A 25,281-nucleotide genomic window follows, 5' to 3' on the forward strand; every position below is an offset into this window, starting at 1 on the left:
AAACGAAGCTGATTTTTTATGGCCGCTCCTGCTCCCATGTGACATTAAAGGCGCATCTGTGTGTTCCATGCAAGTGTTTTGCTAATGAAGTGTGGTACCTTTAAATAAAGGTCACAGGCCTGACCTGTGTTGTGTGGGTTGCTTGTTTGTCAGGCTAGAGGCATTTTCTCATTTTCACAGTTCAGCCGAAAACAAAGACCTCCTTATCCAAGCAGGGAGCTGTGCTCTTAAGAGCTGACATCAGCCTTTTCCCAGCAGGCATCACTTCTGCCTTAAGAGTCTTTGCAGAGAGCTGGAAAGGGAGATACCCATCCTGCTACTGGTATTTTTCTGGCCAAATTACTCACAGAGTAAAGAAATGCCAGGAGTGCCAAGAGTCAAAGAAGGAGAAAAACAGGACCATTCTCATTTGCCTGTTTGGTCTGCTCTGGGGACCTCTGTGGTGCTGATCTGTGTCACAAAGAATATAAAAGCGCGACCAGAACCTTAAAACAGGAGGGCCTTTTTTCCTAGAGAGGAATTAAAAAACACTCGGGATATAGCAGAAACCTTCCATTAGCATGTATAAAGTCACTTTTTAAAACGGCACATTAAAATTGAAAGAAAGGAGTGTTTTTATTTGCAGAGTAAGTCAGAGGCATTTGTTCAGAAGTTGAGGAAACAAAACAATACAAGATTTGGCTGTTTCTCCCTCCTATCCTGATCTCCGAGCTCTGAAGCTCTTTTCAGAGTGCCGTTGTCTTGAAGATGCTTCTGCTCTGGGAACACAATGGCAGCTATTTTTATAAGTTAGAGGATTAGTCTTGATGTTGCTTTATGACCACACAGACCTCTTACTGTAATCCAAAGCCAGTCTGTCCTGCAAGTATAGAAAGTGCTGTCGCTTGAGTAGATTTGACCACGGACCAGAGAGAGGGATGCTAAGAAACATTGCTTGTGTGTGAGTACCGATGGTTCTTTTATTTTCCTCTAGGATCTGGATTGTAAATCCATCATTTGCCTGGGCTACGTGCAGCTGGAACATAGGAAGGTAGTTAACAAGCCCAGTGTTCTGTGTCTGGTGTAGTTTTTATTTGATAAGTGCCAGTACTCGGTCTCTATCTTCTTTGCTAGATCCCTGGGTAAACCAACCCTCCCCACCCCCGCCCTCTATTTTGAAATTTCTTCACCAATTGTCTCCAAAGCATAATTAGAGAACTTAATGTTGCAGTGGTGTTCTGAGTCTGGCAGTAGTTGGAAACCTTGCCAAACAAGGGATCTGTATTCTGGATCCAAGCCTTCAATAGCGCCGACAGAGGCAAAATATACTGCAGAATAGAAGGAAACTGATGTGGGGCGCCTGGGTGGCTCAGTGGCTCAGTTGGTTAGACTCTTGGGTTTTGCTCAGGACGTGCTCTCAGGTGCATGAGGTCCAGCCTCTGTGCTCACTGGGGAGTCTGCTGGAGATTCTTTCCCCCACCCCTCTCAAGTAAATAACTCTTTAAAAAAAGGGGAGGAGGGGAACTGACTTCACTACTGTGCTCTTCTCAAAATTATCCTTCCTCTTGCCTTCCCTTCCTTGAAACGATCTAAGAAATGTAACTAATGGATCCACATAGAAACCAGTTCCAGAAACTGGTTGAAGGTCAAGTGGAAGAAACAAACCAGCTCTTACAAGGTCAGGTCACTGTAGAAGCAAGTCTGAAAACTGAAATCTCTTTGCTTCCCTAAATTTGTCTCTGACATTAAACCCATCAAGGAATGGTTGTGGAGTGTTCTAACTCAGCAAGAATCATTTTCTCAGCTGCATGTGACCACTGAAGTGACAGTCCTCATGGATTCAAGACACCATTACCCATAGATGATCTCAGAACAGTCTTGCCAGCAGATGCTCCAAGGAAAAAAGGGTTCCCTGGCCTAAATTTGGGAAGTACATCACCTGATCTTGCAGGTCTGCTCATGCATGGCACGTATTAGGCTTTGAGAGGTCCAATGCGTGAAAACATTGGCTAGCCCAGGATTTATTGGGTAACTAGCCATGGAATCTTTTATCCCTTTTCATGAGACCTGTTAGGAATATTCCAGGGAGCACACTTGCCTAACAAAATGAGCATTTTGCTTGATTTCAAAATTCTGTTATAAACTTTCAGATTCACCAAGGTCTGATGTTGTACTGTTGTACCAACTGTTGTAATGAAATGATTGTATAATTCCTGGATTTGGGGCTATTGGGTGCCATCTTTCCTGTCTGGGGCTCTTAGGGAAGTTCTCTGAGTTCAGAGAAGTTGAGGAAGTCTGAGGTCCTGTCTTCCCTTGACCTTATGTGTCTCACCATCCATCCTTAGCTTTCTCCCCCTCTCTGAGCTGTTTCTAGACAGCATATTATTTCTACTCCATATCCACCTCCCAGTCTAGTACTGTGGTCTCTGCCAACAGTTTTATATATTTTTTTAATCTTTAAAAAATATTTATTTATTTATTTATTTATTTATTTATTTATTTATTTATTTATTTATGATAGACACAGAGAGAGAGAGAGAGAGAAGCAGAGACACAGGAGGAGGGAGAAGCAGGCTCCATGCTGGGAGCCCGACGCGGGACTCGATCCCGGGACTCCAGGACCGCGCCCTGGGCCAAAGGCAGGCGCCAAACCGCTGAGCCATGCAGGGATTCCCCAGTTTTATATATTTTTTAAAGATTTATTTATTTTAGAGTGAGAGAGAGTGAGTGAGTGAGTACAAGGGGGAGAAGGGTAGAGGGAGGAGAGAAGCAGACTCCCATTGAGTGAGGGGCCAATGTGGGACTTGATTCCACGACTCTGATGAGATTATGACCTGCACTGCAAGCAGGGATCGTACACTTAACTGACTGAGCCACTCAGACGCCCCTCTCCCAATAATTTTAATGAAACTTCTCTCCCTCGTTCACTGGTGACCTACTCATCACTAGAAACAAACCTGAAGTTCCTTATTGGACTCCCTCTTCCTTGTAAGTCTTTTCTCCCTCGTCTCCCATGGCCCCTTTCTTGCTTTCTTTGGTTGCTCTCCTACTTTTGTGCCCACTTCACTCAGGATCTTTCAAAGACTCAGCATTACTGCCATTCTGCAGACCTCCATCCTTGTCACTGTACAGACCCTGCTGATGAAGTCACATTGCCAACTCATGGCCTAGATTACCACTCCAGGTAGAGGATTCTCAAATCTTCGTGTCTAGCTGAGGCCACCCTTCATACCTGTAGAGCCATCTGCATTTGAGATACTGTGTACACTCCTCGGGTCAGCGCTGCTTTGCTGGAATTGATTTTAGTAGCTCCTTTCTTCTTCCCATCTTTTTGATGGGACAGCTGTCTTTCTGTTTGCCCCGGAAGTCACCTCCTCCCACTTCCCACTTCATCTCCCATATCGAACCCATTGGCATGCCCTGCTAAATATTGCCCATGATGGTACTGGCCCTAGCCATAGTTTAGGCCCTCATTTCCATGATAGTGCCTTCTTTGCTGGTCGTGGCACTTCAGAAGGTTTCTGAAGTTCTTACTCTCCTCCTCAAATCTTCCATGATTTCTAGTCAGCTGCAGAAAACAGCAAACAGACCACTGTCAGCAGGAGCTTCTCCCTGTGTGCTCCCACTTGCTGAAGTGAGCCCATGTGCCTTCAGTCCTTCCTGGTATACTTGCCTCCCGCTCTTGGCAAATGGTGATTCCTTTTGTTTCAAGCTAAACACTTCTTTATATAAAATGGTAATGCTTTGCTATAATTGTGTGGCCATCAGTCTGTGCCCCTCCCCAGACTGCAGGTCCTTCCAGGGCAGGAGCTGAGTCAGGGCAGGAGCTGAGTGTCTGTCCCACTAACACCCAGCACAGTACCTGATACCTGCTAGGTGCTAAATAAGTGTTTGAATGAAAAACAAATCACTCTGGGAGCATTGTTAAAACTCTCCTCCCTTTGGGAAAGATTTTAAGAATTGCTTTTACATATGTAATAAATCCTGCGTGGCACCACTTCCTGTGCTTCTGTGTTTTCTTGTAGCCTTGATGTTTAGTTGAGGAAAAATGCTGGAAGAGAGAGAACCAGAGCATTACTACCTTCACTCTTTCCTTTCCCTATCCCTTGCTCCCCCAAGACAGGAAATGCAAACCTGGGCAAATGCACAGTTTACGAATCACTAGCTCCGCTTGTGATGCTTGCTTTGGATCAAATGATCTTTTCCTGATGTTGACTTTGAGTAATAAGTCTTCAGAGTTCATTGTATGAATGAAATGTGGGTTTTGTTTTTCCCCACTGCTCTATTTATATTTCTTCTTATGCACTGTGCTCTGATGCCAGTGTGTACATAATGTAAGGTATATGGAAATGAGAAATTCACTTCAGCTGGGCTCACCTCCCAATGCAGAGGGGTGGCCAGACATGTCTTCTGGGTGGAAATCAACCCAAAGACTAGATCTGTTCCTACTAGAAAAGCAAGCAAATATCTACCCAAGTGTTCAGTACTTTTGGTATTTTTTCAAATCTACCTAAAAAGTTCTCAAAGCCAAAGTGTATTGGCTATTCTAATAGAATTGTTTATTTTTTTTGTTTGTTTGTGATAGCTTTGGGCTGGCATCACTGACAGCTCTAGTTCCCTGTGTGTTGGTTTTGAATGATCTTGCATCGTTTTGTATTAGGCTTTTAGCTTTAGAGTAAGTTATATCAACTGATGGAAACAGCATTCTCTCAGAGCTGTCTGTCAAATGTGGATTAAGGTTGGGAGTGGAGACCTAATTGAAAGGGGCTGATGGCTGCATGGTGCCATGGTCAGCAGGTAATCTTGAGGGCTTATTTGGAGGACACGGTAAAGTTTATTGGTGGGTGGTGTCTCTGGCTTCTTTTTGAGAACAAGATAAAATCCAGGTTCCTTATGGTGATTTTCAAGAATTTTGGTGATTTGTCCCAAACTCCCTTTTCCCACTTAGTTCTTAGTAGGTGGCCTTCTTGGACTATCGATCATTGAACTACTCCTTAACCATGGTTAAATCTTAAAAGAATGTATTTAAATTCCTGCTGTTACATACCTTTAAGCAAGCTACACAGTATGAGAAGTAGCTCTTTGACAATTCAGGGTGGGCAGTTTGGATCATCCAACCTGCTTCAGGACTTCATTTTGAGGCTAATATTTGAAACCAACATTTTCCTTGCTCATGGCATCTTCAAATATATGGCATGCTCCTCTCCATCACACAATTCCTCCCCGTATCCTTGTGTGGGCTCTTCTGTAAAACTAAAGTCCCACAACATCCCACTTTGCCTACATTTGGTTATTAGATAATTCTAGACGTACCATCCAAATTTGATGATAATCTGACCTGTCATCTTTTACTCCCTCCACCATCCCCTGCCCCAATTTTTTATTTTGGAAGAAGTTCAGATTTGCAGAAACATTGAACAACTATTTCAATGAATACCCTTCACTAGATTCACCAGTTAATATTTTGCCAAATTTGCTTTCCCTTTTATATATGTTTTAACAATGATATGATCTAATATACAAATATATTCACATTCAGTGATGTCCTTTATAGATTTTTCTTTTTAATGCAGGATTCGATTACAAGTCATACTCTGCATTTCATTTAGAACAGATTTCTCCATTTTGCGGGGGTGGATGATGATGGCATTTTGGTGGCTAATGGAAAGGGGACCTGGCAGGGACAAGTCTCAGCACCTTGGTGAGGTGAGGTCTCCCCTTGGGACAGTAGTTGGACGCCTGGCAGGGAGTTGGTTTGTTTGTCTGTGAACCCTGGGAGGGGTGGCATTGTGGATGATAAATAAAGGCAGTATTCAGTATACGTGTGTGATTGTTATATTGTAGGAAGTGAGAGCTCAGGAATGGGGTGGGGGGGATGAGGGGGAAGGGAGAGAAGTCATGGTGGAGGAGGAGGCAAAGGATCTAGAACACAAGATGGCTGAAATTTATGCAATACATTTAATTTTTCCTGCCTGCTCTAAGATAGCTCAAATCACCTTTTCATAGACTTTTATTACTAATGCCCCAAAGGCTCAGTTCTACTTCTACCCCCGGAATTCCAACAGTTTAATTCCAACAATTCCAACAACAACAATGACAAAAACAGAACTAGTACCTTCACTTATTCATGGCAGAGATGGAGCATTCTCTGTTCCTTTTCTCCCCAAACCTATAAAACTCAAAACGTCAGTAGATTGCTTTCCTGTAAGATCCCCAATTTCTTACTGAGAAATAATTCATTGGAAACTCAGGTGAAGTCTTTTGATTGAAAACTGGTGCCATTTGGGTGTGTGTGTGTTGGGGAGTTATCTTCTAATTTTCAGCAGCATATATGGTATCTAATAAAAAGTCTCAGAATTTTTAAGACTTGTTGTCAATAACTCCTCCATGACTCTGTGATTGGATTCCAGTATATGTGTAGGACCTGGAAAGGGGACTGTGGTACTATTCATGGTGATTGAGTCTAAGACCTGGAGTGGTTGGCCATGGTGCCTCCCCGCCAAGCATCTTGCCGTGGTGCTGGGAGAGGGCAGGTGTGCTCTGTGCAGCAGTTGCTCTGGGTATTGCTCACAGGAGCATAGAGCTCCTTCTACCTCCTGCTGCCAAGGTCCTGGGGCTGCCTCATTTTTGTTTTTGTTTTTGTTTTCCTTTACCAGGATTGGTTGACTCTTCTTTCATTTCCAAGAAATGTAGCACAGTATCCTTCCAGTAAATTCCCCTTTATTTTCTTCAACTAGCTAGCTTTGTTTTATGTTGCTTGTAACCAAAAGAACTTGTTAAACAAATGCAGATATTTGGGTTGTTTACAGTGTTTCACTGTTATTTGCAAAACTTCTGGGATGATGTATGTAGATCCATCCTTGTGCCTATGTCATATTTCCCATTTTTCTAGAATTGGAATTTCTGGGTCAGAAGGCACCCTTTTCTGCTTTGGCTGGTATATTCCCTAGCAGGTTCTCTGATTTACATTCCCACTAGTAACCGTCTGCACGTGCCCGTCTCCCTGCATCATCACAAAATGACTATTACCATGTACTCAATTTTTGCTAGATTCATAGGGAATCATTGTAGTAACTTGCCTTTTTTCCCTTCTCTGCTACTAGGGAACTTGAATGATTTTTTCACATGCTTATTGGCCACTTGGGTTTCCTTTGTTACTTTGTATCTTCTCTCTCTCTCCCTCTCCCTCTCTCTCTCCCTCTCCCTCTCCCTCTCCCTCTCCCTGTCTCTCTCTCTCTCTCTATTTTAATTAGGGCATTCATCTTCTCTTATTGTGTTATAACTTTTCATGTCAAGCATCCTTCATCAGATGTTAGGAAAATAACCATTTTCCTAGTTTGTCGTTTGCTTTTCAACATTACTGTTTTTTTAAAATACAGATTTTTAAAAACTTGGAAATGGTTGAATCATTCAAAAAATATATATATATTAATGGAAGAGGCTTCGAAAGTGTTCTGGGACTGAAATGTGTTAGTACCTTGTAATATGTCTGCTGTGTTTCGATGGTAGGGTAATTCTATCTGCTTGATGCATGTTTGCTGTGGAATGGAGGAAAGCATGTTGTTTGTGTATAACTTCTTTAGCTCAGTTTATCCAATATTTTCCCCAAGTGCCTGTTTGTTGATGGGTGTGCAGGGAAGGAGTCAGCCCTGGTTAGAGGAGGGAACGTAGCTGTGCCTGGTGATGATGTACAGGACGGAACTCTGTGAGGAGCAGGGCCACCGCCTGCCTTTCCTGACTTGTCTGCTTTTTCCTCCCTTCCCCTCAAGAACGTTTTTCACTATATCACTGAGTACTGTGCGTGGCCAGAGCGCTTTCGGTATTTGTTTTAATAGCCTCTTGTTGGGTACCATAAGTAAGCTCTGAAATCAAAAGTTTAAATTCTGTTTTTATTTAACCATTTTACCAGATGTTTCCTGTGGTTTGACAGATTACCATTTACTCGAAAGTTACACTCCTGAGATTTTGAATGTTATGGACACTGTTGCTATAGACAATGATTGTGTCAGGGCAGGATTTGGAAGACAACTTTCAAATCACTTTTGGGTTGAAGTTGTGTTTTCCCCCAGAACTGAAATGCTTATCTTCGTAATCTGTTTTTACCTTCTCGGTTACCATTCTGATCTGCGGTTTATGAAAGGCTATAATCTATATCTGTTAGAGTTTATTCCAATAAACACCATTGTTCCTCCATGGGGATTCCTTTCTGGAAGCAGCTGGACTCAGGTACATCCAGGTTTTGTTTGCAAAACTCACCTGGGTTGGGGGGGAAAAAAGCTCAGGTGATGGGCAGGAGAAGATTTAAATTGGGTTGAAAATCCGGCTTGATGCCCTACGTGGTAGGCCACTTGATGCTGAGTTCGGTTGATCTAGAAAGCTGCAAGCTTGGCAGTTTTTTGCACCCACCGAGAGCCGCCGTCAAGACAAAGCGAGGACTGCTGTGGTACCTTTGGTTCCCCAGTGCCCACAGTCAGCGTCTCTCTGCAGCCTGAGTCCTCATAGAAAAGAGCCTCCCATCCAGGATTCTGCTGGCAGGAGGAAAGCAGAAGGAAGTTGCTTCCTACAAAACACAGGCGAGACTAGTTGTGGCTGCAGCGGGGGGTGGGGATGAGGATTTTTGACATTCCTTCACTAAGGGGCCAGATGCAAGGGTGCCATGGAGTTGCATGCGTGGTTCCGTCAGAGCTGGCTCCCTTCTCCAGCAACCTTCCTCTCCTGTGTTTTGTTTAGCCTTATTTAGAGTTTTATAAAAGCCTTATGTTATGGAAGATGGAGAAACAAAGAAAGAGGAAATCGCATGCTATAATTCCGACAGCAGATCTATTTGCGCACAGAATGGAACTGTAATGATGCATGTAACGTTTTGGCAAGACCCTCTGTGTAAATAAACCCTCCCCGGAGTTACTAACCCATCCCAGGGCCCGCAGGGAAGTTTGCTTGCGGCGCGGGGCCGGCCGGCCCCTCACCTTGCAGCGCGCCTCTCCGACGGGGACTCTTATTCTGACAGGCGCCCTGCTCACCCACTTCTGCGCGGGGCCCGCCTGCCAAGTTTGTGAGGCCCAAGGCTTTCTTGTGGGAGGACGCTGGGCTGTCTTCATGCTCTTTGGCAATGATTAAAGTGAGGTTAGTACCAAAAACCCTTTCATTTTATTCCCTTATCCTTGCTTTTTCAAACCAGATGGCAGCCCTGTATTTTCAGCTGTAATTAATTTAAACTATGAGGCAGCAAGTCCTGGGAGAGGTAGGGTTGACCGTGCTCCGAAGGGGCAGCGCTGACTTGCCTGCCCAGCCCTCCCGTCACCAGATGGCACCTGGTCCCAACCAGAGCGTGTCCCGCGCTGCTTCTGAGGGGCCTGGCAGCGGAGCCTGCCGCCGGCCGCCCATGACACGTGGGAGCCGCGCGGGTTAAGGCACACAGGTAACTGTTGCCTTAATGGATTGGAAGCAAGCGAGCTTCAGGTGATGGCTGACATGTCCTGCCAGGCCGGGCTTCCTGGGACCGCCCGAGACCGTGGCGCATAGTTTGAGTGGCCGCTGATTCAGGGAGTACGGGGTGCTTTTTCTCCCCACTCACTGCAGCTGCCAGGATCGCCTCCAAAAAGGGGGGATGTTTTAGGTTTAACATTTATTCTTAAAGAAAATTACAAGGGCAATGAAAGCCCTGGGCCACGATTGCAGTCTGGAGGTTTTGACCTCAGCCACCTGACCACTTCCCTCCGTGGAAATTTTACTCGAGTCCCCTCTCTGTAAGTTGCGTTAATCAGTGATTGAGAGATCCTTCACTTTTTAGTAGAAAATGAGTGCTTTTGTTTGATCTCTAAGTAACTTGTCAGATAACTCCACAGAGCGGCCTCCCGCCACCCCCTTCTCCCCGCCCCTCCTTGCTCTGAATCCAAACTCAGGTGAAAACAGAGCGAAGTAACCGACTTCCCAGGAGCTCGGCATCCAGGTGCCTGTACCTGCCCGCACAGGTTGGCACACAGGGTTTTAGTTTCATCGTTGGAGGAATACATTTTCCGGGCAGTACAGAGGAGTTGCAGACTGAAGATCTGTTAACTATAATATATGTGCAGAACACTTTGTAAAACAGTACACTAATGTTATACAAGTGGTAGTTATTACTATTATTAACATTAGCCATCCTTGGATGACTTGAAGTAATTTTTAAAGGCCCATAGTGAGAAATGAGAACCACAAATATGTAGCTTGTGAGTCTCCAGAATGCTCACTGGTGATTACAGCATCACTGACTGCAGTCGCTGTGTGTGCTTGAGTTTGCTGAATTTACTGGGCTGGGTGATGGCTGTTCTTTGTTTACTTAATTTTTATGTCAAATATTTACATTATTCATGAGCATCTCTCTCATAGACCACTTGGACTGTGTTTACCAAGGCTTGCATTTTTGTTGTTGTTGTGGGCCAGACCCATCCTTCTGGAAACCTTTTATTTTTCTCTAGGAGAGAGGGCCAAACATGTAGATGATTTGTCAAAACTTGTAAGGACTAAAAATTTAACATAGAATTACCATATCCAGCAAGTCCACTTACTGGTATGTTCCCCAAAGAATTGAAAGTGGGGATCAAGCCATTATTTGCACACCCATGTTCATAGCAGCATTGTTCACAATAGCCAACAGGTAGAAACTGCCCAAATGTCCATCAGTGGATGAACAGGTAAACAGAATATGTATGCACATAATGGAATATTATTCAGCCTTAGGAACACAGTTCTGACACACACTACAACACGGATGAACCTTGAAGACATTCGCCAAGTGAAATATACTAGTTACAAAAGGACAAAAATAATGTAAGATTTCATTTATGCGAGGAGTCAAATTCATAGAGAAAGAAAGTAGGACAGTAGTTGTTGCACAAAGGAGGAGGGAGACAGGAGTTCGTGTTTAATGGGGATAGACTTTTAGTTTGGGAAGATGAAAACATTCTGGAGGTAGATGGTGGTGATGGTTGCACAACAACATGAATATATTTAATGCCGCTCAATGACATACTTAAAAATGACTAAAATGGTGAATTTTATGTGTATTTTACCACAATAAAAAAATAAAAAAATCTAAGAACTAATGATTAACTTTAGTTCACTTGAGTAAACAATAATAAATCTCTTATGTGTTCCATACTTAGCTGGGAGAAGCAGTGTGTAAGGAGGGGGTAAGTGGTTTGGAAGACAGCAGAAGTCCAGCTCCCTGGAGATAATGATATTTGGTGCCTAATAATAAAGAGAGTCACAGTGTGATGACTCTTGGAGGTGGTAAGTTTAATTTAAAGGGTAGTTAGAGGGCAACCCTGGTGGCTCAGCAGTTTAGCGCTGCCCTCGGCCCAGGGCGTGATCCTGGGGACCTGGGATCGAGTTCCGCGTCCCGCTTCCTGCATAGCGCCTGCTTCTCCCTCTGCCTGTGCCCCCCCCCCCCCCGTCTGTCTCTTGTGATTAAGTAAACAAAAAAAAATTTTTTTTTTTTTTAAAGGGTAGTTAGAATTAACCATTACCATTTGGTTTTGTACTTCCCAAGAAAAGGAGAGGGGTTGTGTCACTGGGGTATTAGGAAATGATGGTCCTCTGGATTCTTCAAAGGTGTTCTAGAATCATCAACTCAAGAGTTTGGGGGAAAATGCCACCTCAGTGCTGAACAGAATCACCAGGTTCCTGAGGAGGTTCCTTTCCCTCTTTCTCTTCCAGGTTCCAGGTTTGGGATGTGGACATGATTTTAGTAGCCAGGGGATGGCTTTTAGATGTTAGTGATGTTACAATAAAACTAAGTGGACAGCTTAATTAGTACTGAAATCCATGAAGTTTTCAAATGAGAATATTTGTAAAGAAATACAACTTTATAACTCAGAAATGAAATAGGCCATCTGTGTTTTGGTTTTTTTAAGGTCCCTTGGGCACTTTGCTTTAAGAATAGAGATTGATGTGTGATTTGCCTATCAATTGTAATAGCCTTTCCAAGCACCTGTGGGACCTCGTAATAATCATTAATTCACATCTTGTTCCTATCATGTAATCTGTGTTTTTTTTTTTTAAAGGCCAACTTTTCCTCTAGTCTTTGAAAAATGGGGTTCAACCTGGACTGCCTAGATGCTCAGAGGGAATTAATGCACTAAATGCCTAGCATTAATGCACTACATAATTTACTCTCAGATAAAAGATCCTTGAGGTTCTTCATTACTACTATTTTAAAGACTATTGGATAGATCCCTCATTAATTTTATTAGATGAATATTTAATCACTTCATATAAACCATCTTAAATTTTCAAACTTTTTAGTATAGTTATATAGTAACTTAACTCAATTATTTAGCCCAAAAGTTTCTGATGTCAGTCAAGGTAGGTGGCTGGTTTTGAGAGAAAAACTGGCTAATTTTTGTTTAGTGTTGAATAAATGTACTGAATTTGAGGTTGGATAACCCCTCATATCAAGAAGTCATAAAATCATGTGGAGCTAGTTGGCACCAGCATCGGGTGCAGGAAGGTGACTGGGTGGGTGTGCATAGGGGAAGAGGGAGGAGCAACAAACATAGGAAGGACATTTGCCAGTGTATGTCTGATGTGCAAGCACAGATGATGCAAATACAGGTAGCAACTCATTTGTAATCCTTGCCAAGGTGGGGTCATAAATACAGCTGAGTTAAAGGAAAAAGAAGAGGAGGGATTTAGATGACCACACACTTACAACATGACACAGGTGCTGAAGGAACTGTTGGCATCTTGGGTAATGCTGTTAAAAGTGTGGTTCTAGATGACTTAGAGTGTTGAAATCATCTTGATTTCGAGTTCTGTTCTGTTGACCTTAATTCTTACTTATTAGATCTTATGTCATGTTTTTTTTTTAAGATTTTATTTATTCATGAAAGAGAGAGAGAGAGAGAGGCAGAGACATAGGCAGAGGGAGAAGCAGGATCCAAGCAGGGAGCCCGATGTGGGACTTGATCTCCGGTCTCCAGGATCACGCCCTGAGCCAAAGGCAGGTGCTGAACCACCCAGGCGTCCCTGTCCTGATGTTTGGTGCAGAAATATGCTACCATAAATGAAGGGAATTATCTTTTCCCGTGTGCTCTGTGTTAGATCACATCGAGAGTATTATATTTAGTTCTAGGCACCACACTTATGTGCACCACACCTACAAATGTTAATTTGTAGGGCATGTGAAGATGGATGGTGGGATGATAAAGGGTCTGGGACAATTTGGAGCAGTTCTTGGGTGAAGAGAAATCTGGGCATGGCAGGGCTAACACAGCAGTTTTCTAGGAGTAGGAAGAGGAAAAAGACTTCATTGAGTTTTCCCAGAGGCTTCCCAAAGTTTTGGACCTTTGACCAAAGAATCATACTGGAAAGAAAATTTCATTTATTGTGAGGATGAACGTTTCATTGAAGCTCTTCAGTCCTTGAGTGAAATGCCTGAAGAGGAAGTTAGTGCCCATCCCCAGAAGTGTTTAAGAAGTTAGCCACCCCCCTGGTTATGGAATGAATGAGTCACGGGAGTGAAAGGCACAGCATAGGGAACATAGTGGTACTGTAATGGGGTTGTGGAATGACAGCTAATAGTTATACTTGTGGTGAGTACAGAATAATGTATAGACATATTGGGTCACCATGTTGTGTTCACCTGAAACTAACGTAACATTGTGGGTCAGCTACACTTTAAGAAAAAAATAGCAGTATGGCCATCTTAGGGATGCTGAGATTTCCCACCCACTCTCCTTTATTCACAGCCATCTTACCTTGAAGTTTTCTTCCTTTGAGTAGGACAAAAAGTCCCATCTTTCTGCTAAATGGCTCTCTAATATTTTACAATGATTTGCAGCAAATTGCAGAGTAAACTAAGAGTGAGCCTTCTGAAGAACTTGAACGGAGTTATGACAGATGGCTTGGTACCAAACCAGAAGCATGGAAGCAGAAATAACGATGGAAGGTGTTTTCAGACCACTCCTTTCAGGGTGGGAGTGGTTTGCAATGGCGGGAGTTGGCTCTCCAAGTTACCCCTGTACCAGAGCTGCTCTGGTCACCGGCTTCATGAGCTCCTCTGTCTTGTTCAGACCAGTTAGTGCTGGTTTTTCCTAAGAACTCATGTGCTTTTTGGTTGGTTCAGAAGTTAGTCACTGTGTACCAGGCACTGTATAGACACCGACTGATGGAGTCTTCTGAGCAGCATATCGTGCATGGGAGTTACTCTCCCTCATTTGTTTCATTCCAGGTGTGTCTGGAGGTCTGGAGGGACCTTTCTTCCCCCTGGATCTCAGATCAGTGGATAGCTGAGAAAGGGGATGCCTCCCTCCTCTGCCTTCCTGAGGAGGGTGTGTAAAGTAATGGTCCCACACCACTTTGCTAGCACAAGGAAGGTGTTGCCTGTGGATCTTAGACTGAGAGGTGGGGTGGGAAGCAGCAGGGAGAGCTGAGGCCCTGGGTTGACCCCAGTAGAGCCAGCATTGGCACTGGACAGTCTTGGTGGGCAGATCCCTTTGCTCCCCCTCTTTCTCCTGTCCTTGCCCCAGCTCACCCAAGCATTCCCTAAATTAGGACAGCAGAGCAAAGTGTCACCAGGTTGATGCCTCTGATTTTGTGAAGGGGACGTAGATGGTCTTTTCTAGGCTTTTGTCCACCTCAGACACTGTAGTAGCTCAGTTATAGAAGGGAAGACATAATGTTTTCCGTCCCATCTCTGGTTCCAAGGACTCCATTTAATGCCAAAAATATGGTAGTGGTTGTAGTTTTTAAACATCATTCATTGAGAGAATACATAATGATGAAAGCTCCTACCAATATAGTAGCAGTAGGAATTTTAAATTAATTTATATTTTATTAATTTCAGCTACATCTCCATTCACTTGGAAACTCTGAGTGTACACGTGTGGGACCTGTGATCTGTCCGAAGAGTAAGCAGTGCTGGCTGTGCACATGGATCCTGGGCCCCGGCTCACACATGGAGGCCCCTTCCTTTGGTGGCAGTAGTTGCCAGCATGGGGAGGGGGATGAGCTGCCTTACAAGTCATGTTCTCAGGCTGACCTCTTTTCTCAAACTTTTCTCTTGTCTCAGCTAATGATGGGAAACATGTGCAGACAGCTCTAGTCAAAGACAACCAATGCCTTATTTACATGGGGCTGAGCTGTTTGGAAATGTGGCTTGAGTCCCCGGGCTATCTGTGAGAGCGCTGCCCTGCCTGCTGACATCTCTGGGAGTCTTGCTTTCTGTGGGTGACAGCGCTAGAAAGCTTTTCCTCTGTGCAGCAGGTCAGCTCTCTGAATGCTGGAGCGGGGGATGGGGAAGGGTGCTGTGGTGGGCCCTGTGCTCCCTCGGCCCATCCTCTCTTACTTCACGCAGTACTCTAGCATACCTAGTTGCCTAGTTTGTTGGCCCGGCGTAAGGAGTGGTAGCACCAGCAGTGGCAGGCACGCTTCTCCAGGAGTGACCCTTTAGTCACTGACCCAAGAGTGCAAACGGCCGAGCAGTCTGAAACAACTCCATCCAGGCCCGTGGAGGCCTGCTACATCACATCCGGGAGCAGTGTTTATACTGAGGAGCCTGAGTCACCAAGAAAGGGAAGAAGTTGCAGGGTGTTTCAGACAGGTTTCTGACTAAAATAGTTTAAAAAACATATTATCTCTTAAGGCTTAATGTTTTGGTTTTATCTAGGAGCTTAAGTGGCTGTGCTGGGTAAGTGCCGCAGGGTCCCTTGTGTGACCTGCATAGTAATTGTGCTCAAGGAGAGACCCACTTGCCCCCAGAGTTCCTTCCTGTCTCCCGAAGAAAGGACAGGAGTTCACAAAACGCTCATTAGGGCTGACCTGCTGGAGGAATGGAGGGAAGTCTGAGGAGTCTCAAAGGCTGGAGAGTATTTGGAGATATCGTTACACTAATTTAGTGCCTCTCACTCTTGGGAAGGCTTTGATTGGAAACCCTTGACTCAATTATAGACACAGAGTCCAAGTCAGTAACAGCGGAAATGTCACTTAGATACATATTTCCTCTTACACTATTTGTGATCTCTCCCCCCTCTCCCTGCACTAGAGAAATGTGTTATTTCTGAAGCCCCTGTAAGGCAGTTCGGCAGAAGAGAAAGGGTGGCCTGATCTGAGTTCCTACTTCACCACCTACCAGGCTTGTGACCTTGGGTGATTGGCCCACCTCTCAAATCCATTTCTCCCCATGTTCTAAGGCAATGGTGGTGGGAGCCCCAGAGGGCTTGCACAGGCATTGATGTGAGAAGGGGGACAGTACTCACAGTTGGCCCATGGCCTTGAGGGGTTGGTTATCGATGGACCCATCAATGCAGGAATGATGGAAAGATCTAGTGGGTCATTCATGCTGTCATCTGTCCAAAATGTTACCGAGCCAAAAGGTTTTGCAATGTAACTTGGCTGACAACCGTCTTCCCTCCTGTATGCGGGGGCAGGTGGGGATGCTTTTCCTGCCTTCCTGAATTGCTCTTGGAGGTGAGGTCAGGGGGCAGCTTGCTCTCCAGCTTCTCACTGGCAGCCCTGGGCTCACACACACTGTCTTAACTTGTGTTGTCATTTCTTGGTGCTGGTTAAATATTCCTCATAATGACAGGCCTGCATGGCAAAGTCCAGTGGATCTTAGGAATCTCTTTGAAAATGAAGCTTTAAGACTTCGTGCAGGGGGTGGGGGGTGGCATGTGTTAATTATAGATAAAGCAGAAAAAACCGTGATTATGGAGAATGTCTAAAGATGTATAAAGCAATGGTGTGGAAAAGCCATGGAAATTGTATTGGTTTCCCAGGAACAACCTGACAAAGTACCACAAAGTAGAGGGAGGAGTAGATTGTGTCACAGTTCTCGAGGCTAGAAGTCCAAGGTCAGGATGTCAGCAGTGTTGGTTCCTTCTTGAAAGCTGTGAGTGTGGATCTGCTCTTGCCTCTCTCCTGACTTCTGGTAGCCTCAAGCATTCCTTGGCTTGTAGATGGCATTCTCCCTACGTCTTCACATTGTTTCTCCTCTGTGTGTGTGTCACTTTGTTCAGATTTCCCGCTTTTCTATAAGGACACCAGTCATATTGACCTCATCTTACCTTGATTATCTACAAAGACTCTTTCCAAATGAGATCACATTTACAGGTCCTGGGGGTTAGGGCTTCACCATCTTTTGGGGGAAACACAATTCAACCCAAAACAAATTCAAAGCAATCTATACTAGAAAGTAGGATGAAAAAAAAAAAAAAAAGAAAGTAGGATGACCGATAGATATATGAAAATATGCTCAACTGCACTGGTAACTGGAGAAATGCAAGTGAAAACATCAAGGAGGAATGACTGTGTACCACAAGAATGGTAGAAATCCACGGGCCGCTGAAGCTGGACAGCATAGAGGCCGCACATCGGCCGAGGTGGTGACACATTGCTAGCAGAGGCGGTGCAGAGTGGACAGCTACGTCATAAAGGGTTCTGGCAACATCTGTTGACGTCTAGAAGGTGGTGAGCTCTGCAACCCAGTGGTGTACTTCTAAATATCTTCCTGGGAGACACCCAGAAACCCTTGCACCCAGGGACAGAGATCTGCAAGGATGGAAGCACCACGGGGTTATTTATAATAAGGACAAGGCAGAGATGGTCCAGATGCCTGTCAGTAGAAGAATGGATAAATACATCATGGTGTATTCATACGAAGTAATCCCATGCAGCAGGGAAATAATCTAGGTCAGGACGTGAGTAGAGCCCCAAAACCACGTGAGGGAGGAGAGCATGATTTGAAGTCAGAACATACAGTCTGATACCATGATGTCAATTTGAAACGTGCTTCATATTATTTACAGATAGACTAGGTGGCGAGAGTTCATAAGCACAAATGGGAAGACTCCCCAAATACAGGGCAGCGGTGCATCTAGGGATGAAGAGGGGGAATGAGTTGGCGGGGGCGGGGGGGGCGCATGAAGGAAGGGCTCCAGCTGTGTCTGCCATGTTCTGCTGCATTGGTTACTGCCAGAATTTCCCATAAGAGGAAAGAGAAGGTCTAAAGCGAATTCCATATGTGATTTCATTTGTCCATCCTGGGCGGTGGGTACATAGGTCTTTGTCATCTTCCCCCCTGCTCTGCCCCTCTCCTGAGAGGAAAAGCTGCAAGGAAAAGGCTTTGGAGCCAGTCACATAAAAATTAAAATCCTTGTACTGTACTGGTTTTGCAACTTTAGATGAACTCCTTAGCCTCTCTGAACCTCAGTTCACTCATCTATAAAATGGGGATGATACTTAACTCTGCGCTGTAGTGAGGGCTTTAATAAGACAATTAGATCTAGAATATGGTCTGGCAATTAGCATTCAATAAGTGTTAGCTTATATAATAAAGATTATAGTGGTAAAAAGGGGGATTCCCTAACTTTGCAGCATTATATTTTTGGACACAACTTTCAAAGGGCAACATTGCAATGGCATATGCTTGCCTTTGGGACTAGAGATCGCAGATGTCATTGTGATAGAGCAAATCAGTGTGTGGTTTGGATCCCTGTGATTGCTTTTTGAAATCTGAACTAGCAGAAGGGGGATGGCTGCTTTTGTGGAGAGCTAAAGGGGAAAAGGTTATGTGGGTGCATAGATGCGCAAACAGTGTGATTCACCAGCTGCAGCGCCCTCCACATGCAGGTGGGATTGGTTCCCTTGGACCTTTGACGGTGGTAGGGCTCTGGCTTTTTTCTTTTTTTTTTTAAAGATTTTATTTATTTATTCATGAGAGAGGCAGAGACACAGGCAGAGGGAGAAGCAGGTTCCATGCAGGGAGCCCGACGTGGGACTCGATCCCGGGTCTCCAGGACCATGCCCTGGGCTGAAGGTGGTGCTAAACCGCTGAGCCCCCCGGGCTGCCCTGGCTTTTTTCTTGATTGTTAAGTGATATTAAGTGATGATCATTGTCATATGGAACACAGTGTCTCCCCACAGTTAAAGTCAAAGGCGGTCTCCGTCCTCTTTCTACTGCCGACCAGGTCATGTGTGTGGTTGAAGCAGAGGTCCCAGATGGTTCTGTGTCTTTGGGACACTGTGAGTACCAGTATTTCCCAACTTTTCCTGCCTGCGACACACAGCTCGTCATGTTTTACCCAGGAGGGTGTGTCTGCCTTCCCTGGTGGTGTCACTGCCCCCTCCGCTTCCTGTCTGTAGTTGGTACCAAGGAGTGACAGGCTTGACCAGGGTGTCTTAGAGACACACCCAAGTGCCCTCTTGCTTGTTGGGAAGCAGTGAATTACCCTGCTCACGGGGGAAAGCAGGAGGTGGTGCATGATGACCTAAGGGACAATGGGGGGTGGGGGAGGTGGGAGGACAAAAACGAGGAAGGTACTTACAGGGAGAAAACATTTCACTACTGTTTATTCTCAATATATAAATTCTGCTTTTTCAGACAGTCTCTTCTTGCTGGGCATTGCCTCTGAAATTTCCTTAATTCCTTTTTCTTTTACCACAGATGCTGCTCACTGGATGCACACGTAATATAGGTACTTTAATAATTCACTTAGTCAATGACGAGTTAAATGTCCACTGTGTGCCCAGCCCTGCACTGGGTGCTGGGGAGAGGGCAGAGCAGGAGGCCTGCGGGGCCCTCAAAACGTCCCGTGGAGCCGGCTCCTCGGAAAGCAAGGCTGACAGGACACCCAGGGCTGGGCCTATCACGCGTGTCTGGGGGTCAGGGAAGGCTTCCTGGAAGCTTGGGGTGGAGCAGGAGGTGGTGGAGGGAGGATGGCTGAGCAGCCCGTGTGTCTGGTTGATGTTCTGCCTCCACCCCCATCCTTGGCTAAGTGTTTATTTCTGTATCTTGCTCCTCTTTTGTGTAAAGCTGTAGGGACAGCATCATCTACCCAAACCCGAGGAACTCAGTAAGTAATGGCCATGGGATGCTTTATGTTTTTTAATTAAAAAAAAAATCATTATTCTGTTTAATTCTGGTAAAGCATATTTACCATACAGTGTACCAGTCTAGCCATTTTTTAAAAAAGTTTGTTTTTAGTAATGTCTACACTCATTGTGGGGCTTGAATTTGTGACCTTGAGATCAAGAGTCATGTGCTCCTCCAACTGAGCCAGCCAGGTGCCCCTCTAGCCATTTTTTTTTTTAAGATTTTTATTTATGTATTCATTGAGAGACACAGGCAGAGGGAGAAGCAGGCTGCATGCAGGGAGCCCAACGTGGGACTCGATTCTGGGTCTCCAGGATCACACCCTAGGCCGAAGGCAGCGCTGGACTGCTGAGCCACCCGGCTGCCCCCCTCTAGCCATTTTTAAGTGTGCCATTCAGTGGCATTAAGTATGTTGTCTGAGAAGCTTTTTAAAATTAAAGATGCTTTACTGACTATTATTATTTAAAATTGTATTTATTTGAGAGTGAGAGAGTGAGCATGCATGAGGAGAGGGAGAGAGAGAAGCAGGCTTCCCGAGAAGCAGGGCCCTCTCTGCCGCCTCCATGTGAGGCTCGATCCCAGGACCCCGGGACCATGATCTGAACCAAAGGCAGCCACTGAACCAGCTGAGCCACCCAGGCGTCCCCTGACTTTATTATTGTTGTCTGTGCTGGGCTGGGAAGGTGTAGTACTGTCCTGTAGGTTCCCAGAGGGCGACTGGCCCACTAAGGAGTGCAGTGGGAGTGGGAGGAGGACTGCGCAGGGGAGAGGGCTGTATCTCGGCTGGGACCCTTGTCTCATGCGCCCCTGCTTCCCCCGGCCTCAGCCCTGCTCCTGGCGCCCTCCTGCTTGGAACGTACATCTGCACTACACTGCTCAGTTGGCCCCTGTGGGGTCTGGTCTGGCGCCCCACAGCTGCTCTGTGTGCTCCCTGGGGCTTGCGCCCGGGGTCTGGACTGGGCCCTGCCTCATTCACCTGAGCCTAGAGAGCTGCAGCATGCGGGCCCCCAGGGCCCAGAATATTTCCTCGAAAGCACCAGCTAAAATGCCTCATACCCATAGCCCCTCCGCTGCTGGAAGAATTCAGACCCACGTTGGTTTATTTAATAGCCATCGATAGTTCATGGAATTCAGCTAAGGCCCAAGAACATCAAGTAATACCTTCCCAAGGGTTTGGTTTCAACTCTGAGCTCTTATTTGTTTAAGGGCAGGAAAATCTCATTTTAATGAGAATACAGATGGCCGCGGTGCAGGTTTTCCACGTGGTGGATTCTTTCGCCGTGTCCCTGCGCTTTCCCCAGACACAGCGGACGCCTGCTTTCTGGGCTCGGAGAGGGCGGAAGAGCAGGACGGATCCGTCTCCGCACCCTGTCCCCGAGGAACGTGCGACAGGCATCTTCTTTTTTTTACCTCATCTCTACGTTTGTCCCCCTCTGTTTCCTCTCCTGGGAAGAGTTGGCCGTGGCTGTGCTGCCCCAGGAGGAGCGTGGGTTTCCAGCAAGGGGCCGGGGTGCACGGAGCCAGCAGCCCGTCCTCGGCTGCGGGGCACCGGGGAGCCCTTCGGGCCGCCGCGGCCGCACCGGGTTTTCGTGAGCGGGGGCGCCCGGACCTCCCGGGCAGGAAGCGTGTGGTTTGCTGCCCGTGAGAGCACATGACCCTCTGGGAAGCCGTGGAGCTGGGGTATGATTCACTGGGGGGGAAACATGGAAAACGGTGACTGTCTGTGAGCTCCGGGAACCAGGAAGATGAGCTGGAAATGTGAGTAATGTATAATTTTACTAAAATTAAACAGCAAGTTCTTCAGACATTTTCTGTGTTTGTCGGTGTCTTGTCTGATCCGTGACGCCCCACTGCATCACCTTTGCCGTTGACCGTTTTTCTGGTTGGCTGCCCCAGAGTCCTGTCCCCAGCTCCCGGGTGGGTGCGGTGCGGGTTCAGAGTAGGCCTCTGGGGGTGTGGCCCTGGCCCGTCCCGCTCTGCCCTGGTAGCTCGATGCCTTTAGACAGTTGCCTGCCACCTTGGGGCGTCCCCGGCTGCCCCCTGGCCGTGAGGTTCGGGGGACCTTGACGTTGGGTGGAGCTGGGCGCCGCCGGAGCTTGGGGTGTCTCTTCATCCTTTGTCCGGCCTCCGCCCTCACCGGGCTGCGATGCTCCGCTGTCGCCTGGAGCCCCTGCCCCTGCCCCTGCCGCCGGCCGCGTGCCCGCGAGGAGCCAGGGCCGGGTCTTCCTTTCTGTAGCGGTCACGAAACAGGGGCTCAGTTAACACCGCGTGATAAACGAGTCTGCACTGGATGGAGGGGATTGGGACTGGGAAGCTCGTCATTGGTCCCCTGAGCGCCCACGGCTCGTGCGGTGGCCTCCCGGGACTTGCTTGGGCAGCGGGGAGTGGGGAGAAAGAAGATCGAGTAAAGGAGGCAGCTTACGTGTCTTGCCAGCCGTTAAGTTTTATCCCAAATTTCGAAGGAAACCTGATGATGCAGATGAGGAGTGTGATGATATCGTCTTCTCCTCGTTTGAAAAATTGTATCTTTAGCAATACATTTCCGTGTGGGTAAAGCCTGGTTGGTCTCGGGTTCGAGGGGCAGGAAGCCTTCCCGGTGGACGTCCTCAGCTGTCCTGCGTGATAGTGGCTGTTTGCGACCATAGCCCTGGAGGCGTTCACTGGCAAGGCCTGAAGTGTCTTCTGAATCATCACAGGAAGATGGAATTAGGTACGGGCTGGTTTCAAAATTAAGTGTTTTTGTTTGGTTTGGTACTGTAATTCTTTGACAATTGCTCTGGTACTTGTGGCAAGTGTGGAACATACCAAAACACAGTCCTCCGTGACTGTCTTAATAGGCTGACGATTTATTCTCTAATTGCTTTCAAGTCATTCTGCATTGTCAACCAGAGGATAAGAGGAAGAAAAATCATTCATAAAGTAAATGCTGTGCCTTATGCAGTGAATTACCCTAAGCCTACAGCCAGTTCGGCCTCACTGTGTCCACTGCCCCCTTGCACCGTGCGAGCACGATTGTCTGCGTCTGTGTTCTGTTCAGGCCCCGCTGAAGCTCCTCCGAGGAATATTTTACTGTGACCGCACAGCAGATAAGGACACTAGGCTCGGTGGCTTGCCTGAGCGGTGGCGTGCAGAGCTGAAGCTTGGGGCTTGCAGGACTTGCCACGTCTCATGCTTTTCCTGCTCAGCCCCCACTGGCTTATGGCTCAGGCACAGAACCCATCGGAGGGTGTGAACCACCCGGACACCCGGCTCCTCAGCCCTCCTTTCCCCACGATACCGCCCATCCTCAGTTCCCCGGCCACAGTGCCTGCCTTTCCTTCCAGGTCACCCCTGTACTGCTTCTCCGTGGTCTAGTGTGGTCACTGTGGGCCTGCCCCACGAGGCAGTGTGCTGGGCAGGATGGGGACAGGGTGGGCAGGGCCTGGTGTACTCCCAGAAGCCTCGGGGAGAGGGGCAGCCCAGGTGGCCCAGCGGTTTGGCGCCGCCTTCAGCCCAGGGCATGATTGGTCCTGGAGACTGAGGATCGAGTCCCATGTCAGGCTCCCTGCATGGAGCCTGCTTCTCCCTCTGCCCGTGTCTCTGCCTCTCTCTCTCTCTCTGTCTCTCATGAAAAAATCTTAAAAAAAAAAAAAAAAAAAAAACCCTGGGGAGGTGAGGGGTGGACAGACGGACGAAAGGCTGTTAATGATGGTGTGATGGGTTCTTTGTTAAAAGTCTGCGCAGGAGGGCATCCCTGGGTGGCTCAGCAGTTTGGCACCTGCCTTTGGCCCACAGCGTGATCCTGGAGTCCCAGGATCGAGTCCCACATCGGGCTCCCTGCATGGAGCCTGCTTCTCCCTCTGCCTGTGTCTCTGCCTCTCTCTCTTTCTATGTCTATCATGAATGAATGAGTGAATGAATAAATAAATAATCTTAGAAAGTCTGCGCAGGGCGCTTAGGGACCGAAAGCCCAGTTAGCAGCGAGCGGTGTGTGCGAGTTGGCAAGCGGCACAAAACATACACGGTTCGAGGCAGAAAGCGGTGCGTCTTGCTTGAGGCATGGCGAGAAGACTGCTGTAGCTGCAGCGTGCAGGGCGTGAGGGCGTGCGGCTGGAAAGGTGGTCAGGGCCAGAGCGGGAAAGGCCTCGAAGGGGGTCCTGAGCGGCCGAAAGTTGCAACTACGGGTGTGACGTGGTTGGAGCTACTTTATAAAAGGATCCCGCTGGATGAATGCGAGTAAGGCCGGGCGTCTGAATCGGGCCTGCAGCTGGTGGCAGTGTCAGCAGCCCGGGTGTGGCGTTGCGGTTCTACAGGATGTCCCCCTCGGGGAATGGGGCGACGGGTACACGGCTCGCTCCGTGATACTCCCTACACCTGCCCGTGAGGCTCCTGTGGACGAGGCGTGCTTTTGCACATGTGCGCATGCCCGGGTATAAAATACCTTTTGTCTTATTCAGGCAGTGAGGCGGGCTGTGACTTCATTTCTCTGGGTTTCTTAGTACGTGAGCCTAGGCTTCTATGCTATACAACTGGTTGTCCACTGAGGCAAGAGGATGGTTGCCTGTAGAGTCTGAGAATAATTTGCATTCCTTAAAGAAAAGTCACTGACATTTTGATCTACCACATTTCTAGTTAAAAGACCACATTTGTTATTTAAAAAAAAAAAAAAAAGATTGTGCTGGCAGCAAAGAACATGGTAGACTGAAGGGGCCGAGACCCAAGGTAGAAAGAACCTCTGGAATAAACAGGGCAGGAGGGACCTGGGCCCAACCTGAAATGGCGTTCCTGGTCTTTGACAGGCTGTGCCTTCCTCGTCCCCTGCGCTGCGTCGCTCCCTGACAGCTGCAGCATGGCATGCTGCCTTTAGATGAGGCCACTCAGATTGCGGGTGGGGGTGGTGTTTACAGCCCTGTCCATGTTCCACACAGTACCTGCCAAGTGCTAGACGTGCAGCGGAGGTCTTCGGGGGTGCCCCTCGATCGAGGGACTTGGCTGGAGCAGACTGCTGTGGCTCGTGTGTTCTGGACGTAGGGTGGCGTGCATAAGCCAGGGCAGATGCCACCACTTACCAGCCACGGCACCACTGCCCCGAGTCTCAGTCCTGTCCTCTGGAAAGGAGGTAGTCGCGGCATCTCCTTCATGCTGTGGGGAAGATCTGGAGAGCTCACGCTGCTGGAGGCCCAGAACGGGATCTACCATATAGGAGGTGTCTGGTGACTTTGTGTCATTGTTGTCTTCGTTCTTTTGAAATGGCAGATCCTTGTCAAACCAAGCTGGCTCGAGCACATAGGCTAGTTCTCCAGGCTCTGAGCAAGAAGGGCTCTGATAGGCACCCAGCTGTGCAGGGGGCAGGATGCTGAGCAGAAGGGTGCCATCTTCATTTGGATGGCCCAGCAGAGCCGACTTCATACCCTGGGGACACTACTTCCTCCCAGCACCAAGGGGCTTTGGAGTCTTGCCCACCTGGGTTA

At 47.1% G+C, this 25,281-nt stretch overlaps 1 protein-coding gene across 11 annotated transcripts in view; it reads left to right on the forward strand.

Moving 5' to 3' along the window:
* VGLL4 (vestigial like family member 4) overlaps positions 1-25,281 on the forward strand; it is a 163,491-nt gene that overhangs the window by 129,551 nt on the left and 8,659 nt on the right. The window contains exon 1 of one of the 11 annotated variants that reach the window (XM_025449732.3): positions 8,954-9,102. The exons of 9 other annotated variants lie outside the window; for them this stretch is intronic. In XM_025449732.3, the coding sequence (XP_025305517.1) occupies positions 9,089-9,102 (14 nt within the window). In that variant the 5' untranslated portion in view covers positions 8,954-9,088. Of the gene's footprint in view, positions 1-8,953; positions 9,103-21,372; positions 21,590-25,281 lie in introns of those variants that run through there. One more of the 11 variants, XM_049098246.1, reaches the window with a different exon arrangement.

This window comes from Canis lupus, chromosome 20 (genome assembly GCF_003254725.2).
Source record: "Canis lupus dingo isolate Sandy chromosome 20, ASM325472v2, whole genome shotgun sequence".
Taxonomy (NCBI): Eukaryota; Metazoa; Chordata; class Mammalia; order Carnivora; family Canidae; genus Canis; species Canis lupus.